General features: G+C 51.4%; 1 protein-coding gene across 3 annotated transcripts; it reads left to right on the plus strand.

The window, feature by feature from the left end:
- The first annotated feature begins 657 nt into the window (after positions 1–657).
- On the plus strand, positions 658–15,657 carry NECAP2 (NECAP endocytosis associated 2). Of its 3 annotated transcripts, XM_005858726.2 has the most exons (8): positions 658–823; positions 3,176–3,276; positions 5,631–5,735; positions 5,818–5,899; positions 7,016–7,124; positions 10,413–10,590; positions 13,431–13,515; positions 14,408–15,657. In XM_005858726.2, exons 1-8 carry the CDS (start codon positions 732–734, stop codon positions 14,454–14,456), a joined length of 801 nt encoding a protein of 266 aa, XP_005858788.1. In that variant the 5' UTR covers positions 658–731; the 3' UTR covers positions 14,457–15,657. The 3 variants fall into 3 exon arrangements, with proteins under 3 accessions (XP_005858788.1, XP_005858787.1, XP_014388375.1); XM_005858725.2 differs by lacking the exon at positions 13,431–13,515; XM_014532889.1 differs by lacking the exons at positions 10,413–10,590; positions 13,431–13,515; positions 14,408–15,657 and adding an exon at positions 9,680–9,925.
- Positions 15,658–19,337: the final 3,680 nt, after the last annotated feature.

The raw sequence follows: 19,337 nt of genomic DNA on the forward strand, positions 1-19,337 counted from the left end.
TGATTGGCTGCCTCCTGCCCACCCCACACCGGAGATGGAGCCCGAAACCCTAGCATGTGCCCTGATCGGGAATTGAAGCGTGACCTCCAGGTTCATAGGTCAACGCTCAACCACTGAGCCATGCCGGCTGGGCTTAAATGGGATTTCTTTATTCAGTTTCACACTTACGTTACTAAACTTTGCTGTTTTGAATACAACTCTTTGTTGAGTCTAGGCCACAGGAGACCCTGGGCACGCGGGTTAGGATAAGGGTGGCCGGGTAGGGGCGTCCCACTGAGCATGGTGGGTCAGGTATGGATTTCTCTAGGAGAAGAAGCCTCAGTCGAGTCTTAGAGAGTCAGGAGGAGGAGGCAAAAGGCTGTAAGAGAGAGTCTTCAGGGTGGGCTGTGCAAGTCGCCACAGCTTTGAATCTCAGGCAACTGGGTCCCAGATGTAAGTGTCCAGGCGATAGGGACAATCCACGACCAGACAACGGTGGAGTCAGTGTTGATGTTTTCTCTGCGGTCCATGAGGCCTTGTGGGAGAGGGGAGTCCCCAGAGAACCCTGGTTCTCATCAAGCGAACTCCTGGGTCCGCCGTGTGTCTTGAACCAGGGTTTCCAGCAGGGGGCGCGCGGGCGCTGGAGGCGCTGAGGCCCGCGAGTTGCCACTCTAGCCCGGGTCATAGAGTCGCGCCGCTTCCGGCCCCCGGGCTGGAAGGAGCCGGAAGTCTGGCGGGCTGTGGGCATCGAGATGGAGGAGGGCGAGTACGAGTCGGTCCTGTGTGTCAAGCCGGAGGTCCACGTCTACCGCATCCCGCCGAGGGCCACCAACCGTGGCTACAGGTGACCGCCGTCGCCGGGCCAGGCTAAGCCCGACTTACCCCCTTCCCTCCGCCCGACACGCCCACTGTGGGAGCGGAGGGCGGCCCCGGCCGGTTGAGGGGCGAGGGGGGGATGTCTAGGTGATGCTGCGGCGGCCCCCGGTTGGTGGGCAGAGCAGGGATGCACCGGCTCCCCGTGGCGGGGAGGGCGCTGAAGCCTGGTCTCGCGCTTGGGGACCCGATGGCTTCCAGGTGTCTTAAAAGTGGTCGGCGGTGGTGGTGTCACCAACCCTTCTCTTTGAAAGCTCGCCGACGGCCTCGAAGGGATCCTTGGCCGCCTCCAGGGGGGAGGGGCCCTCTCCCCGGCGGAAACCCTGGAGGGGAAGGAAGGGAGCCCGGGACCGGCCAGAAGGACCGCTCCGGGGAGCTTAAGGCTGATGGCGAAGCCAGGGACCCCCTTCCTGCCCAGCTCCCGTGGCGTCAACGTCTCGCCTTCCCCCAGCCTCGGCAGCTGGGAGGAATCCATCTGCGCTTCTCTGGCGAAATGTTCCCGAGACGAGTAAACACACATGTGCTAGTACATGCGGGGTGTCTGGAAGGAACGGCCCCGCGGGCGCCGACCGGGGTGGGGTGGGAGGTTGCAGGGACTTCCTGGCACTGTACACCTTTTTGTCCTCTTGGCATCGTGCTACCATGTGCATGTATGACCTATCAAAAGAAGATGAACCCTCTTAAAAGGGGAAAAGATGTACCTGGTCCAGACGACCTAGCTTATGGCTGCCTATCGTGTGCCATTGGGCGGGTGGGTGGCTTTTGAAAGGCAGCGTTTGTTCAAGTTCTTTGGAAATACAGAAATCGGGACTGGCCCCACCACAAGAATGACGGGGTGTCGACAGATCTGGCTTCTTGTTCATTTCCGATTGTGTTAACACAGGCTCATAGCCCACGATTTTATAGTGAACAGATGTTTTATGGAACACCGGCTACATCCATGATGCGATTTTAAAATCGTATGAAAGCCACCGTAGTAGCACCAAAAACACATTTGCTTTCTGTCATCCGGCCGGACCTGGGCCGCCAAACCAGGGATGGTCGTTGACCCCCATGCCCTTCAGTAAAATAGGTTTGGCCCTTGGACCCCCGGAAAGCCAGGATACCAAGTGTCAGGGCTGGCTGGTTTGCCATAGAGGAAACTGTGGGCCCTTGCACTTCAACTTCAGAGCTCTGCTCAGCCTGAGTCTAAGGCCTTTTGCCCCAGTAAGAGGAACTGAAACGGAGTCCGCTGACTTGTGAGTTGAGAGTCTGCATTTGTGTGGCCTTGCAGACAACCCGAGGCCACAGTTATGGTGTCTCTCTGGCATTACACTTAGGGACTTCCACGGAAAGGGTTGTGAAAACACCCAAGGCTCTTGGCTATTTGGGGGTTTTACAGAGTTGCTTACTGCTTTAAAAGAGCCGAAAGAGGCCATTGCGATAGGTCCGTGATTTCCTGGATTTCTTTCTTTTTTTAAATTTTAGAGATAGGAAGGGAAAGAGAGAGATAGAAACGTCAATGGTGAGAGAGAATCATTGATCAGCTGCCTCCTGCACGCCCCCTACTGGCATAGGAGCGGGCAACCCTGGCATGTGCCCTGAGCGGGAATGGAACCGGGACCTCCTGGTTCATGGTTCGACCCTCAACCACTGAGCCGCACCCTGGGTTTCTTTCTGTCCAGGATGCCTTTGGAATGTTTCTTCAACATCCACTCACTTTTCTCATGTGGATATTCTCTTGCTCTCCTTTTCTCTGCTAATGATTGCTCCCCTCTCTACTTTTCTCCCAAGTTGGTCTCAATGATCCCACATGGCCACTCTGACCACCACTGCCTAGCAGTGTCCTAAACAAACAGGCCCCAGGAGCTACTTCCTCTACAAAAAGAAAACTGGAAGTCCTACCTCAGAGAAGGTCTCTCTAATCTAGAACCAGGGTCAGCAAACTGAGACCCACTGTGTTTTTGTATGGCTCACAAGCTAAGAATGGTTTTTCCATTTTTAAATGGTTGGGGAGTTTTTTAAGAAGACTATTTCATGATGTGAAAATTATAAATTATATGAAATTCAGATTTCGATGTTAACAAAATGTCCCTGAAATACAGCCACACTCAGGCCATTTGGTTACTACCCTTCGAGCACCAATAGTCATGTACTGGGTATAGTTGTTCTCACGGTTAAATGGCAGAGCAGTTGTGACAGATTGTGTGGCACTTTTTAGAGCAAGTTTGCCAACCCCTGGTCTAGAGCGAGCAGCCCACACGCCCTTCCCATCCCCACCCCCGGCATTGGAGCGATGGAGCGGGAGCCTCTGGCAGAGGCTCAATGGTTTTTGTCCCTTTAGGGCTGCGGAGTGGCAGCTGGACCAGCCGTCATGGAGTGGCCGGCTGCGGATCACTGCAAAAGGGCAGGTGGCCTACATCAAGCTGGAGGACAGGACCTCAGGTAAAGGCAAGGGAGGCCTGCTCGGGGCTGAGACGCCATGCCTCCCACTCTGCGAAGGGAGAGGCAGCCCGGGCCTGATGAGGCCTCTTGGGGGTCTTGGGAACCTGTTGTGGAAACCAAAGACCCGAGTGCACCGTTAAGCCTCCTCCATTCCCTCACCTTTAATTGTAGTAGCCACTGTCCACAAGCACTAAAGGGGGCATTTCTTGCCAAGCACCTGTTCTTTTGGGGGGGTCCTTAAAAAAATACTAATTTTGGAGCCCAAGGAGAGAAGACCTACAGGTTGGTCCCAAGTGGGAACGCCTAGAGGTTGCCTTGAGACACGCTGGGTGAAAACACAGCCCTTTGCCGCTGAGCTCTGCTGCTCAAGAATTCTTTATATCGACTAAATGGTGACTCCCCAGACCAACCACGCCCATTAACTGAAAGAGCTGGAACTGCCTCCTTAGCTCTTTCTGTGGTGAGAGGACGAGCCAGGCTGGGCGGTGTTGGGGTCAGCTGGCAGGTGTCACTTTGGGGAAATCGCTCCGGAAGCCCTGTGCCACCAGTGCCTCCGGGTGGGCTGTGGAGAGCAGTACGGCCTGGAATAGCCCAGCCCCCAGAGCAGGGATCGGGCACAGTGCCTGCTCAGGTGCCTCGACATTCGGTCGTCTGTTTTTCTAATATGTAGACATTTTTCTTCGTGCAGTGGTATAAAGTGCAAAGACCCGTAGGCAAATGAATTCTCAGAACTGTGTCATTTGTGTCTGAGCTGTGGGACCTTGGGCAAGTCACATGACCTCTGGTGCCTTGGCCTCCTTTTTGTTGAAATAGGGATCGCATTAGTTCCTACTTCACCAGGTTGTTGGAAACCCATCCAATTGCTTTGTGAACTGGAGCATGGGGTTGGCTGGGTGAGTATTGTCTGCAGAGGAGGTAGAGGAGACAGCTGCCATGGCCAGGCCAGAGAACTCTGGCTGTGAGATTTGCTGGGATGTGCCAGGTGGTGTCACAAGGGAATGGAACACCTGTTCCCATGGGAACTGACTTTAAGGGAACCACCTTATGTAATAGCCTGTCACTGCTCAGGATCAAGCCTCACCCAGGATGCTCTTAGCTTGGCGTCATGCCCACTGGGTCATGTTTTTTTTTTGTTTGTTTTTTAAATATATTTTATTGATTTTTTACAGAGAGGAAGGGAGAGGGATAGAGAGTTAGAAACATCGATGAGAGAGAAACATTGATCAGTTGCCTTCTGCACGCCCCCCACCGGGAATGCGCCCGCAACCAAGTCACATGCCCTTGACCGGAATCGAACCTGGGACCCTTGAGTCCGCAGGCCGACGCTCTATCCACTGAGCCAAACCGGTCAGGGCCCACTGGGTCATGTTTGACTCTCGCTTTCCAATCACTCAGCCAAGGATTCTCAGCCTCAGCACTAGTGGCATTTGGGGCCAGGGGAGTGTTGTGGGCTGTCAAGTCAAATTTAAGTTATTTAGCAATATCCCTGGCCTCTACCAACTACATGCCAGTAGTTCCCCTGCCCCCCAAGTTGTGACAACCAAAAATGTCTCCAGACATTGCCAGATGTCCCTTGGGGGAAGGGGAGGTAAAACTATCCCTGATTGAGAACCACTGCTCCAGGTTGAAGACATCCAGGTGAGTCCCGGATGCCCCGGTACCAAACGGGTGGGGCAGAGAAATGAACCAGAAGCCGCGGACTCTGGGCCCACAGATTCTGATTCAGTTCACCCTGGATTGCAGTCACCTCTAAACCACAGGTTTCAGTAGAAAATATTTGGCTAAATGTTTAAAGCACCAACAAAGATCAGCACACGGGGAAATGATGCCAGTCATAAATGCTCAGAGAAGTGTGTGTTGCGCTGCACCCCGGAGAGCTGTAGTTGACACGGGGCTGCATTTCACCAGGGCTCCTTTTAAAACCAGTCCCTCTTGCTCTGTCTCTGAGACTAAATCGGCCTGCTTCAGGTTCTTCTATGGGTGCAAGAACTTTCTCCCTCATTTCCACTGGGTTCCCCGGCTCCTCTCCAGTCCTGCCTCAGGTACCAGGTCTTTTCCGAAGGTGTGATATACCTGTCCCAGGGCCCTCAGGGTGCAGGCAGGTATGTAAATGTGTAAGACAGATGGAACGGGTGGCCAGATGGAATGGTTAAATGAGAAATACTAAAACTAAGCCGCATCTGACTTAAACCTTTCGTTAGTTCTATTTCTATGTCTTCCCTTCAGCCAGAATGGATTTGATTTGAATCCCAGAGTAAGGTTTGCCCATCTGCCTCACAGGAAAAAGGCCCCAGTGGGATATAGGAACATCAGGTTGTAGTGGGCTCAGGGCTCACCCTAACTTGTGCTTTCAGGGGAGCTCTTTGCTCAGGCCCCAGTGGATCAGTTTCCTGGCACAGCCGTGGAGAGCGTGACGGATTCCAGCAGGTACTTCGTTATCCGCATCGAAGATGAAAATGGTACGTGAAGGTCTCGGTGCTTCCTTCTCGTGAGAAAGGGTTCTCTGCCTCCACGTGGGACTGATCACATGTCCTCCTCTAGGACGACGGGCGTTCATTGGACTTGGCTTTGGGGACCGAGGTGATGCCTTTGACTTCAACGTTGCATTGCAGGACCATTTCAAGTGAGTGGTTCAGGACTCACGTGCTCATGCCTCCTCCCTGCTCCCCTGGACAGAATGATTTCCCAGGTTAGGATCCCAGATGGTGGTGTGTGATTTGTCTTCCAGCAGAGCCTCAGGACAACTCACTTCTCTTCTGGGACAGGCCGGCTTCTCTGCATCCTTCCAGGCCTCCTCTCTGCTTTGAAATCATGTCCTTTTCCTCAGGCCCATTTCTGCCACCTCATTCCGCTTCCCAGACTTTGAAGGGTCACCTTTCTTCCCTTATAAGCCCCTGAGCAGCCAGAGTCTTTGTCAGGTTCCTGTGGCTTTTCTGGGCCTGTTGCTCTGGTAGACTAAGTGGTGCTTGGATTCCCAGGCCACCCTACAGGTGCCCCGGTGGTCCTTTCTGAAGCTCAAAGGCAGGGCAGGGAGACTGCTTCCTGCCATCCGCAGGCCTCCGCCTCTGGCTTCCAGCCTGCTCTGATAGACTAAGTGGTGCTTGGATTCCCAGGCCACCCTACAGGTGCCCCGGTGGTCCTTTCTGAAGCTCAAAGGCAGGGCAGGGAGACTGCTTCCTGCCATCCGCAGGCCTCCGCCTCTGGCTTCCAGCCAGTGGGGAGCGTGTGGCTGCTCACAAGCAGGCCTCTCTGGCTCTTCCCTGTGCTGGGGCCCTTGCCCCAGGTGGCTATGGATGGGTGTTTTATGGAAGACCTTTGTGTTGCTCTCTCCTACCTAGCATCTGTCGTGTCTCACCATCTGCTTTATGAGCCCTGGGGTGGAGGGGTAGGAGTGGAGTCCTTATCTTAGTTCTCATGCCAAGTGCTGGGGAGTAGAGGGCCAAGTTCTCAGATTGAAGACCAGCGTTAGGACGCTCTACATAAGTGATCTCATTGAATTCTTAGAACAGGCTTTAAGACATAGACTGTTCAGCCCATTTTGCTGATGTGGAAACTGATATGCATGCAACTACTTAAGTGTCACAGGCGGGATTTGAATTCAGGCCTCACTCGCCACCCTGCGTTCCTCTACCATCTGCTGCAATAAAAGCCTCATCCTGGACTGATGGCAGGTGGTAGTGAAGTGAGTGTGGATGCAGAGCAGCTGGTCTTTTCCTCACCTGTGTCTTCCTCCCCCCAGGTGGGTGAAACAGCAATTTGAATTTGCAAAACAAGCCCAGAACCCAGACCAAGGCCCCAAATTGGACCTAGGCTTCAAGGAAGGCCAGACCATCAAGCTCAACATTGCGGTGAGTCCCACCCTTGCTTGGCTGTATTGGCCATGACCAGGTGATACTTGTGGCCACCACACTGAGCCCAGTCCAGAGCCCATCACTCTTTCTCACAATTCAGCTCATCAGTCCGGCAGATGTTTATGGAGCAGCTACCTTGTGCCAGTTACTACATGGGGGTGAATGGGAGGGCTCTGCTGTCCTCTCAAGTAGAGTTGAGATGGGCAAGTCAAGATGTGAGTACAACATGGCTGGAGAGGTTCTATGACCTAGGGATGTCCTCAGGGCCATGAGTTCCTAGAGCCGTGGTCGGCAAACTGCGGCTCACGAGCCACATGCGGTTCTTTGGCCCCTTGAGTGTGGCTCTTCCTAAGCCTTAGGAGTACCCTAATTAAGTTAATAACAATGTTCCTACCTATATAGTTTAAGTTTAAAAAAGTTGGCTCTCAAAAGAAATTTCAATCGTTGTACTGTTGATATTTGGCTCTGTTGACTAATGAGTTTGCCGACCACTGTCCTAGAGGAAAGGTGTGTATGTAGCCCAGAGTCACAAGATTCTTGGAAGGCTTCCTGGCAGAAGTGACCTGTAAAGAAGGGAGGAAGGGTCAAAGGGTGACTCCAGGGGAGGGAACAGCATGTGCAAAGCCTTTGAGTTGAGAAGGAATATCCGTCACTCGTTGCCAGAGCTGGGAATTTTGTCCTGGCTGTTACAGTGGGGGTCAGTGTGCCCATTTCAAGCTGTGTCTTGGCCTTACCCCTTGAGTAAGGAAGCTTTGGGGGTGCTGTGGGCAGGAAGACATCAAGATGGGCACAGGGAGTCGTGGGTACCTTCTGCTGGTGGTGTGGTCCTGGCTCTCTGTGTCTTTGTCCTGAGCTGCCCTGCTTCTGGCTTTTCCCTATTAGTTGCTATTGGACTGGCGAGGTTGCCAAGACTTGGCCTTGATCGACTACGGGGGTGGAGTTGAACTAATTTGGGGGAACCAAGGACCACATGGATTTGATTTTGAAGAAACTTTGTAACCCTAAAATAATGCTCTTCCTCTTGACTTACTATCTCTTTCTCCTCTCTTCTGCTTCATGCTAGTGATGATTTGGGACCTTGGAGTTATCTGGCCCTTAAGAGAAAATGCAGTGGACTGGTTGGGATGTGATTCTTTCTCTTGCTGGGAGGAAACTAACATTTACTGAGCAGCTGTGTGCCAGGTAGTGTTTTCAGGCACTTTCTCATCTGAATTAAATATTTTCTCCTTTTACAGGCGAGGAAACTGAGTCTTGGAGAGGTGACAGGACTTGCCCAGGGTCCTAGAGCTAGAAACAGCCAGCCTAGCTGGACTCACACTGAGCCCTGAGGGTTTTTGACTTGGGGCTGTGGTCGTAGCATTTGATTAAGCTGCTGCTTTCCTTACAAGTAGGGATCCAGGTCGTCTTCATCCTTGTAACTCCTCCAGATTTCTGGCTCACACTTGGTGCTCAGATTTTTGCTTTTTTTAATGTTTTATTGAAGTATGATACGCATACAGAAAAGTGCAGAGCTCAGTGAATTTTTAAAACCGGAATTTACCCACACAGATCCGCCTCCAGATCAAGAAGCAGGTTATCAGCGCCCTGTACGCCCCTCTCCTGCTCTTCCTAGTAACTACCTACCTTGAGTAACTACCTGACCAAATATCCTGAATTTTGTTTTCAACTTTTATTAATTGAATCATACACTCTGTACTCTATTGTGTACAACTTCTTTCTTTTACTGATGTGGTATTTGCGAGGCCTCCACACTGTTGCATGAATCATTCTCATTGTGGTGGCATATCCCATTGTGAGAATGTATCCAATGACTTACCCCTTTAACTGATGGTGGACATTTGGGTAGCTTCCAGTGTGGGGCCATTACAAGCAGTACTGCTAAGAATGTTCCAGCGCATGTCTCTCGGGGCACAGACGTGGGCATTTCTGTTGGGTCTGTGTCTGAGAGGGGAATTGCAGGGACATCACTTCAGGTGCCCAGCTTTCTACAGTTTCTCAAAGGCATTTACCCACCTGACACTCCCACCAGCAGTATATGAGTGCTCTTTTTTTATTTTTTAATATTTTTATTGATTTTTAGAGAGAGAGGGAAAGAGAGAGAAACATGGATCAGCTGCCTCTTGCATGCCCCCTACCTGAGATCAAGCCTGCAATGTGGGCATGTGCCCTGACCAGCAATCAACTGAGCCACACCAGCCAGGGCACTGTACTAGTATGAGTCTTCTGGTTGCTCCATACCCTTGTCAGTAGTTATGTTCTATGTTTTAGCCATTCTGGTGGGTACATAACAGTGTATCATGGTATGTTTGATTTTGCCTTTTTCGATGATTAATAATTTCAGGTGTTAAAATTAAATGTGTTTGTGATAACTTTAGAATTGTGAGGCGTTGAATACATCTCGTAACAATGGAAGTGCTGGACGGGTCTTGACCATCTATCTGTTGGTTTTACACGTTTGGGACTGGGGTCACCTTGGCCCTCCTTGTGGGGTTTTCTGATAGCGGTGGGGCTCCAGCAGAACTGACTGGTTCACATTCCTCTCCTCTCTTTAGAACATGAAGAAGAAGGAAGGAGCCGCTGGGACTCCCCGAGCACGGCCCGCCAGCACAGGAGGACTGAGCCTGCTGCCCCCTCCCCCAGGGGCGAAACCCTCCACCCTCATCCCTCCCCCTGGGGAGCAGGGGGAATTGCAGGGACATCACTTCAGGTGCCCAGCTTTCTACAGTTTCTCAAAGGCATTTACCCACCTGACACTCCCACCAGCAGTGTATGAGTGCTCTTTTTTTATTTAATTAATATTTTTATTGATTTTTAGAGAGAGGGAAAGAGAGAGAAACATGGATCAGCTGCCTCTTGCATGCCCCCTACCTGAGATCAAGCCTGCAATGCGGGCATGTGCCCTGACCGGCAATCAACTGAGCCACACCAGCCAGGGCACTGTACTAGTATGAGTCTTCTGGTTGCTCCATACCCTTGTCAGTAGTTATGTTCTATGTTTTAGCCATTCTGGTGGGTACATAACAGTGTATCATGGTATGTTTGCTTTTGCCTTTTTGGATGATTAATAATTTCAGGTGTTAAAATTAAATGTGTTTGTGATAACTTTAGAATTGTGAGGCGTTGAATACATCTCGTAACAATGGAAGTGCTGGACGGGTCTTGACCATCTATCTGTTGGTTTTACACGTTTGGGACTGGGGTCACCTTGGCCCTCCTTGTGGGGTTTTCTGATAGCGGTGGGGCTCCAGCAGAACTGACTGGTTCACATTCCTCTCCTCTCTTTAGAACATGAAGAAGAAGGAAGGAGCCGCTGGGACTCCCCGAGCACGGCCCGCCAGCACAGGAGGACTGAGCCTGCTGCCCCCTCCCCCAGGGGCGAAACCCTCCACCCTCATCCCTCCCCCTGGGGAGCAGTTGTCTGTAGAGGGGTCCCTCGCCCAGCCAGCAGTTACTCCCGGTTCAGGTCAGTGCTTGGGGGTGATTGTACTTGCTGCCAAGTCTGTGCCTGTGGGTTCCTCTCCCTGCTGGCAGCTGATTTTCCTTCCTTCCCTCATTGATCTGTTGTTTAGTAGCTGCATGTGACCAGCAGGAAGGTGAGCACAACACAGCTGATCCTGCCCACACTGGGTATAGGGTTCCTCTGTTCCCCTGATTCCCACCACTTACTCTTAGGGTGTCTTGTCTGTCCTTCCCTGATGGGCAGGGACTTCAACTCATTTGTGAAGGCATCACATGGTCCCTAGTTCTCAGAGGCTGCTCAGTGAGTATTGAGTGAGTGGGTGATGGAGACACAGTCTGTGCTCATAGGGCACTGAGAGCTAGTAGGAGACAGGAGTCACAGGCCAGAGACTGGAGACCAGGCTCACTGCCAGCCCTCAGGATGGGGGGCGGCTTCACGAGAGAGGTCACATTGAGCCGGGCCCTGAAGGAAGGAGATTGGGGCAGGGAACACTTGGGACTCCATTCAGAGAGAAGAGCGGAAAAGGCTCAGACTTTTAAACACCTGGTGTATTGAGGGAGGTGGATGCAGCACAGGAGCGCCAAGGTGAGTGGTGAGAAATGAAATTGGACATTTCGTTTGGAGCAAGGCCATTGGGCTGCTGAGAAGCTGAGAGGCAGTCCCCCCAGCAAGCTGTGTGGTGCTTGTTCCAGGATGTAAGGAATGCCTTCTAGAGACCCCGGAATTCCAGAAGTTAGTACCTAGTGCTGGCCTCCCAGCCCAGCCTCCCCACCCTGCCTGATGCCCTGGCCGGCCCCAGGCTGGGTGATTGTTACCAGCCCACTTTCTCCACACACTGCTCACCAGCTTGGAGGCAGGATCCAGGCAGGAAGCCTGCTTTCTTTCCATCCCAGGCTCATGGACATTGGCTCCCCTATCTGGAGGTCAGGCTTCCAACTTCAGCCCTTTGGGGAACACCCAGCCCAGGAAGTAGCGGGAGCAGCAGGCAGTGAGCCCCCTACTCCGCCCCAGGGATTATTATTTCAGCATTGGTTCTCAGTGAGGTCACAGGACCACCTGCCTGGGCATCGCTGGGGGCGGGGCCAGGAATCTGCGTTCTTAATGTTATTTGTGTGTGCACTGAGGTCTGAGAGCCACTGTCTTAGGCTTTCCCTCGGTTGCTGGTGCCTTTTTAGCAGATTACATGAAGAACCTGCTATGTGCCAGGTAGCATTTTAGGCCCTGGGGATACTGTGAGTATAACACCAAGTCCCTGCTCTCAAGGGTTTATGTGCTGATGTGAACAATAGGCAATTAGCATGTCTGCAAACTAAATGGTGTTGGATGATAAGAGTCATGACTAGCTGATATTTATTGAGCATTTACTGTATGCTCCAAAACCAGACTGGCTGAGTTCAAATTCTAGCTTATCAGTAGTGTGATATTCAGAAAACTGCCACTTCTCTGTGCCTCAGCCTTCTCATCTGTAGGATGGGGTAGTAATGATACCTACAATATAGGTCTCTTGTAGCGATCAAATGTGATGTCCCTTATGAACATGGTAAGTGCTCACATTTGTTAGCCCCATTTTACTAATGTTATTGTCACTGTGCTGGGCCTGTTCTCAGCATTCCATATAAATTAATTTATTAATCCTTAGACAGTCCTGTTCTGTCTCCATTTCAGACGTAAGGAACTGAGAGTTAGTGGCCTGTGTAAAGTCACACAGCTGGTCCCAGGCACTGTGGTGAGGTTCCGAGGAGATAAGGGATGTTAAGCACGTGGTGAACTATAAAACTAAACCGTTGAGGGCCTGAGTTTTATCTGGCCTCAGCCCAGAGCAGATTAGAAATAACAAATCGGTGGGAAGGCAGAGGATGGCAGGCACAGGGACAGTTGGCAGCACTGTCCAGGGAGGTGCCTAAAACGCACAAAAGCAGGCACTGAGGCCCCATTGTGCCACCCACCTCGGCAAAGAGGTGAACAGATAGCAGCTTCTGTGGTGCCTTTTCTGGATGGCTCTCCCGACCGCTAATCAGTTTAGCTCTCAGGACCTGGCACATGTCTGACACACAGTTGTCTTAGCTGGATGATCCCGACACTGGACTGAGGGCTTTGTGTGAAGATCTTGCAGTTTGGGTGGGCATTTTCCATTCAAGAAGCCAGGGCAGGAGATGGTACTCTTTTTTTTTTTTTAATACCCGAGGAGTGAGGATATTTTTTCCATTGATTTCTAGAGAGTGGAAGGGGAGGGGGACAGAGAGAAACATCGATGTGAGAGAGATACATCAATTGATTCACTCTCACATGCACCCCGATGGGGGGCAGGGACTGAACCTGCAACCAGGTACATGCTAACTGGGAATTGAGCCCACGACCCTCCAGTACACAGGCCGATACTCCAACCAGTGAACCATGCCTGCCAGGGTGAAAGGGTAAATTTTAAACAGATTTTCAATATAAACTGTTAAAAATAGGGTCAACTTCAGATATGTGTGACAGATGGTGTGTGACCCGCCCTCACTGGCACCCCTCCCCTCCACCTTGTATGTGGCTTTCTGCTTTTTCTCCAGGAGTCCTCAAGGGGGCTTGTTGATGTTTAGTTGCCCAAAAGCACGTCTCTATGTGTGTCCTTCTCAGCCACTTGGAATTATGAGACTGACCCTCAAGGGCTCATGAGAAGATGGTAGAAATGTGCCAACTTGTTGATGTTTAGTTGCCCAAAAGCACGTCTCTGTGTGTGTCCTTCTCAGCCACTTGGAATTATGAGACTGATTTCAGGGTCACTGAGAAAACCAAAAAGATCTCTGACTCCTGTCTCCTTCTCTTCTCTTCCTACCCATCGGACTTGGCCACATCAGTAGGAGGTGCCACTGTGTCCTGGCCGCAGCCCACGCCTGCCACTACTGCCACCGCCGACATCTGGGGAGACTTTGCAAAATCCACAGGGTGAGGAGTCACATTCTCTGTGGTGGGACAGAGCCCCAGAGCACCCGCGTGGGTGGCACATCTCTCTCCAGGAAGCCTTTTTGTTGCTCCTCTGCTAGGTGGCCCGAGCTGCCTCCTGCAGATCTTTCTGGTTTGGCTTGTTCCCAGCACCTCCTTCCTCCCCGTGGCCCAGCCCGCCCAGAGCACTGCACTGAGAATTAACCTGGCTTCTAGCCTTGGCCTCTCTTTCTGGGACCCCTGAGGCCCATCCTTAGGCCTCTCTGACCCCATAACATTTCAAGCCTTTACCTGGGGTCGGGGTGAAAAGGTGCTAAAATCCTACTGCTCCAGGCTCTGGGACAGGAGTCAGCACACATTTTCTATGAAGGACCAGATAGCAAATAGTTTAGAATTTGCCGGCCATCTGTTTCAGCTACTCCGTTCTGCTCTTCCGGCTCAAAGGCAGCCACAGACAATATGTAAATGAATGGCTATGTACCAATAAAACTTTTTTTTTAAAATATATTTTATTGATTTTTTACAGAAAGGAAGGGAGAGGGATAGAGAGTTAGAAACATCGATGAGAGAGAAACATCGATCTCCCGCCATCTTGTCTCTGTTTCAGCTGCTCCGTTCTGCTCTTCCAGCTCAAAGGCAGCCACAGACAATATGTAAATGAATGGCTATGTACCAATAAAACTTTATTTGTAAAATGAGGGGGGTAGGTTTGGTCCCTGAGCTCCAGTTTACTGACCTCTGCTCTAGAATATTCAGAGCTGACTTCTTGAGAAGATGGCAGAAATGTGGGAACTTACTGATGGAGCTCTCTTTGTCCAGAGAGAAGCCACCTTTTATCTGCTTTGTAGTTTCAAACATCTAAACCCTCTCTCCCCTCCCTGTCTTCCCTTCACAGGGCAACTTCCAGCCAGACTCAGCCAGGCACCGACTGGGTCCAGTTCTGAGCTGAGCACAACTCTTCTTAATCCTCACACAGCTTCTGGGAAGGAGCTGCCTCATCTGGGCCAAAGGAAGGAAGACGAAGCACTCCCTGGCCAGCCTCTGTTTGGAGCATGACTCGCTCCTCTCGTCCTTGCCTGACTCTCTTGACAGACTGGGCCGTTAGGCAGTAAATTGTCACCATGTCACACTGCTCCTGGGACTTCATTGTGCAGCCAGAACACGAGAAGACAAGCTCCAGGATCCCTATCCCTGTCTGCCCTCTGACATGAGAGAGACTGAGACTACTACTTCCACCACAGTGACCTGTAATAAACACAAGCCCCCAAAAGCAAAAGAAGGGGTTCAGTGTGCTGCCTGGATTCAGATGAGCCCTTCTCGGGGTTTACTGGTGCCTCGGGACCCCTGTGCGCAGGGGAGCTTTCTGCCCTCCCGCTGGCTGCAGCCACTTCCGGCAAGGCTCCTTCCGAGGAGGGCTTCCTTCTGGCTTCTAGCAGGTTATAGGCTGCAGCTTGAACAGACAATCAGAAGGGAAACTGGGAGCATTAACCAGCTTTCTAGAATTTTTAATATTTGCTTTGCTCATGGGCTGATCTGCACTAACTTGTTACCTTTGCAAAAGGAACCGTTCCTGCAGTGTGCCCCGGAAGGGCTTCTGAACTCATTCCTCACTGTGGGCCGCAGGTGCTGCCCTGAGCTTCAGGCAGCGGCGTTCATCTCAGCCATGTGTCCTGGTTTCCTGTCTCCCAGGCCAGGTAGGCGGTGCAGAGCCGAGGCAGGTGCTGGAAGCCAGGTGGAACGGTGTTTGGGCAGGAAAGTGGAAGCTGCTCTCTTGGAGGTGGGGGTTCAGCCTTCCTGGCAACTGGGGTGGGGGGGGGCGGTTCCCAGGCTCACGGTGCAGTTCCTGGTGGACTGGAGTTTTCTTGGTTTCTTAAGGGCCTTGTTTGCAGACAACCTCTTACTGTCTTTTCTCCTTCATGGACTGTACATGACAGAGCTCAGACTGAACTTTAGTTTTGCCTGTATTGCTGGTTTATACAAAATAATTGTATCTGAGCACACCTCTAAAATTGCTTTTATCAACATACTTTATCTCTTGATGAAAAGATTTCTCTTGTGAAGGGTCAAGATGATGAACTGAAAAAAGTATTGGCCATTTTCTGGGGCCAGTTTTCTAAGATAAATAAATATTTTTACTTCTGTCAATGTATGTCTAAGGCAAACCTGTTCTTGGGGGCATGGCCCCTAAACCGTCCAGGATGCTAGGACTAGCTCACAACCACTGCTCCCCATTGATCACGTGTACAGATTAAAGTCTGGGCCAGGGTCTCAGGTTGGCCAAAGTGAGAGAATTGGGCCCTGTTGCTCTAAGGCAACCAGTCCCTTCTTCCCCTTGCATCTATAAGAGTATAACCTTTTTGCCATCCTGGGACATTCTGGTCTCCTTGTTCTAACATGGGCGGGAGCCCTGGCCCACCATGACCTCCCTATGGAAGCATCTCCCTAAATACTAAGGGCGTACAGGCATACGGAAGTCAAAAAATAAAGTTGAAAAAGGCCATGGCACTTTTTCCTGAGGGTTCTGTAAAAACAATGTAGTTGTTACTTCTTATTATGGAAATAACCACTTAGTAAAGGGAGAACAAAGAAAAGCAGAATTGAGGATCCTCGCGCCCAATGAATAAGGATAAGGAAATGCATCAATGGGTTCTCAGGAGGAGAAAGCTTTGTCTATTTCCCATCACTTCCCATTTCTCTACACGCTTGGAAGCTGAGAATGAGGAAGTTTAGACCTAGGGGGATCCCTTCTTCGTTAGCAGTACAGACCATCAAAGGTAAGCACTTGGGTTCTGGAGACAGACCTGGGCTTTGGGTCTAGGCCAGTGGTCGGCAAACTCATTAGTCAACAGAGCCAAGTATCAACAGTACAACGATTGACATTTCTTTTGAGAGCCAAATTTTTTAAACGTAAACTATATAGGTAGGTACATTGTTATTAACTTAATTAGGGTACTCCTAAGGCTTAGGAAGAGCCACACTCAAGGGGCCAAAGAGCCACATGTGGCTCGCGAGCCGCAGTTTGCCGACCACGGGTCTAGGCTGTCTCCTGGTTAGATGTGTGGCCACAGACTCCTTCCTTAACCCAAGTGTCACTCAGATGAGGCATATAAAGTGCTAGCAGGTGCCCATCATATAGTTTGGTCTGAATCACCTTTATGTTGATAGTAGCGATTGTATAATGCTTACTCTGTGCTAGACGCTGTTCTGTGCACTCAACATAAAACTCATTTCATCATCCCAGTTTTACAAATTATGAGACTGAGGGAGGGTTAGATTATGTAATTTGCCCAGTCACATAGTTGCTAAGTGGCAGAGGTGGGATTGGAACCCAGGCAGTCTGGCTCTAGCATCCGTGCTTCTAATCAAGTTGATATACTTGAGCGGTGCTGCCCACAGGGCTGGCACATACGACCTGCTTAATACGTGGAAGTTCCCATTCCCTCCACGTGGATTAAAGCAATATGGCAGGTGTTGAATGACAGGCCAAAGGGGGGTCTTTATTCCATAGGTCCGTGATTTTCAACCTTTTTCATCTCATGGCACACAAACTAATTACTAAAATTCTGCGGCACACTGCCCAGCGGGTAGCTCAGTGGGTTAGAGCATCATGCCTATACACTATGATTGCGGGTTCTATCCCCAGTCAGGGCACATACAAGAATCAACCAATGAATGCATAAATAAGTGGAGCGACAAATCAATGTCTCTCTCTCTCTCTCTCACTCTTCCCCCTTCCTCTATCTCTCTAAAATAAAATAAGCTATCCATCAAATCCAGTTAACCGGAACGCCTGAACTCTAAGCCTCCGGGTTAACGTGGTTTTGCTGATGGTGGGCAGAGTCCAACCCAGCTTAGCACCCGGATTAGGCAGGCTCTTGGCCCTAGCAACCCAGGGGAGTAACTCTGTCACTTGCTTCCCAGTTACCTGAGTTGCAGATTTAGAATCCACTGCGGTGAGCAGGTGAGTACCCAGCATACCTCCTTTCTTGGTAGTTGGTCCCGGGGTCGCTGGACTGGGCACCACCTGGTTATGGGGCAGGGTGACTGGCGGGCAGCGGCCCTGGGGATTCAAATGACCATAAGGCAGGCTGAGCTGAAGCACTGAACACAACAGGGGACCCAGCCCCAGCATCGGGAAGCCGCCCAAGGGGGAGGCTGGTGAAAGTAGCTGCCTCCCAGCAGGAGCCTCCTTGGGCTCTGAAGGTAGGAGGATCAAGGAGAAAGGAGCCATGTCTGCTGCCCTCCAAAAATCTCATGTGATTATAGGAAAGATGGCTTGGAAGCCCCTGAAACTCCTGCTGTGTGTCCCTGGGCAAGTGACTGCTCCTCTCTGAGTCTCGGTCTCCTCACCTGTAAAATGGAAATAATCCTAGAACCCGCTTTGCAGCATAGGTCCTGCTTTGCAGAAATGTTCAGGGGGACTGAGGACCGAGTGAGAAAATATAAGAGGAAGCAGTGGCACAGTGTGGTACCAGCCAGTAGAGGCTGCCTGCGAGGGGCAGGGACTATTCACCAAGGGAGGCCTGACAGAGGGCCCGGTAGGCCCAGGCATCACGCAGGTGTTCTGGAGGGAGGGAGGGGCAAGGATGGGTTCCTGGTGCGATGAGGAACACTCTGGAATGAGGTCCCTGCAGGCACAGGCAGGATCAGAAGTGGACTGGTGAGGTCATGAGCCCGTTAGGGCCTGGGTAAGGACCCAGCAGGTCAGGGGCACCAGACAGGGTGACACCGACCTGGGCCATGCAGGGGCACCTGGGGGCTGGTGGGGCCTACTGGCAGAGGCCAGTCAGCCCCCCCTAGGCTGAGAAACAGACACCTAACCTCGCACCCCTCCATACTCCAAGCCCCAGGGGTTGAACCAAATCTCCCTGACGAACAGCTCTCTCTGCCCTGGCCCAGGCCACAGCCTTGCCTGCACCATCCCTAGGTCACAGAGCCCCAAGGGCACATTGGCAGCCCCTAGGGCAGTTTCTCAGATGTAAAAAGCAGGCTCCTCTTTGACAAAGATTAACTCCTGGTCGCCCTGCAACGGGGAAAGACAGAACCATCAGCCACAGGCCTGCTACTGTTCTTTCTGGGTGTTTACTGTTTTCCAAACACAAAATCATAAAATTCAACGTCCGTTTTCAAAGCACAGCCCTCCCTCCCTCAGCCGGGGAGTTGCAGACCAGCCTACACTTTTGAAATGGATGATTTGCCTTCAAGGACAGAGGTAGGCAGGTAGAGCCTAATGTATTGTTCCAAATAGAAAGGACATCACTGTTTAGTCCTCTAAAGCAAGGTTTCCGCTTGGCTTTATCCCATTCCAGTTGGCACATGAGTTTGTGAGAAGGAAGGGGCAGCAGATGGGGTTCCATTTCACAGATAAACAAACTGAGGCCAGAGGACCTCACCCAAGGTTGCTGGACAATCAGGAAAACAAAGACATTCTCCCTGCAGGTCAAGTTATTGGAGCCTCAGTATTGCTACACTGGGCTCCGAGGGGGGGCGGGCAGGAATGCTCCCTCGGGCTGCTTGGGCCATTGGTTGAGGCCAGAGCTTAGTCTAAGGCAGCCGTGGGCAAGGCCCATTTGAAATGAATAAAACTAAAAAAAAAAAAAGACCGTACCCTTTAAGGAATGATGTTTACTTTGAATTTATATTAGTTCACACAAACACTCCATCCATGCTTTTGTTCCGGCCCTCCGGTCCAGTTTAAGAACCCACTGTGGCCCTCGAGTCAAAAAGTTTGCCCACCCCTGGTAAGGCCTTTAAGGCTAGGAAGCAGGAGCCGAGGCCAAGGCCGCAGTGGGACTTTGCAGCTGGCTGTGGGTTCCGATTCTGCT

Source organism: Myotis brandtii, unplaced genomic scaffold (assembly GCF_000412655.1).
Source record: "Myotis brandtii unplaced genomic scaffold, ASM41265v1 scaffold1204, whole genome shotgun sequence".
Taxonomy (NCBI): Eukaryota; Metazoa; Chordata; class Mammalia; order Chiroptera; family Vespertilionidae; genus Myotis; species Myotis brandtii.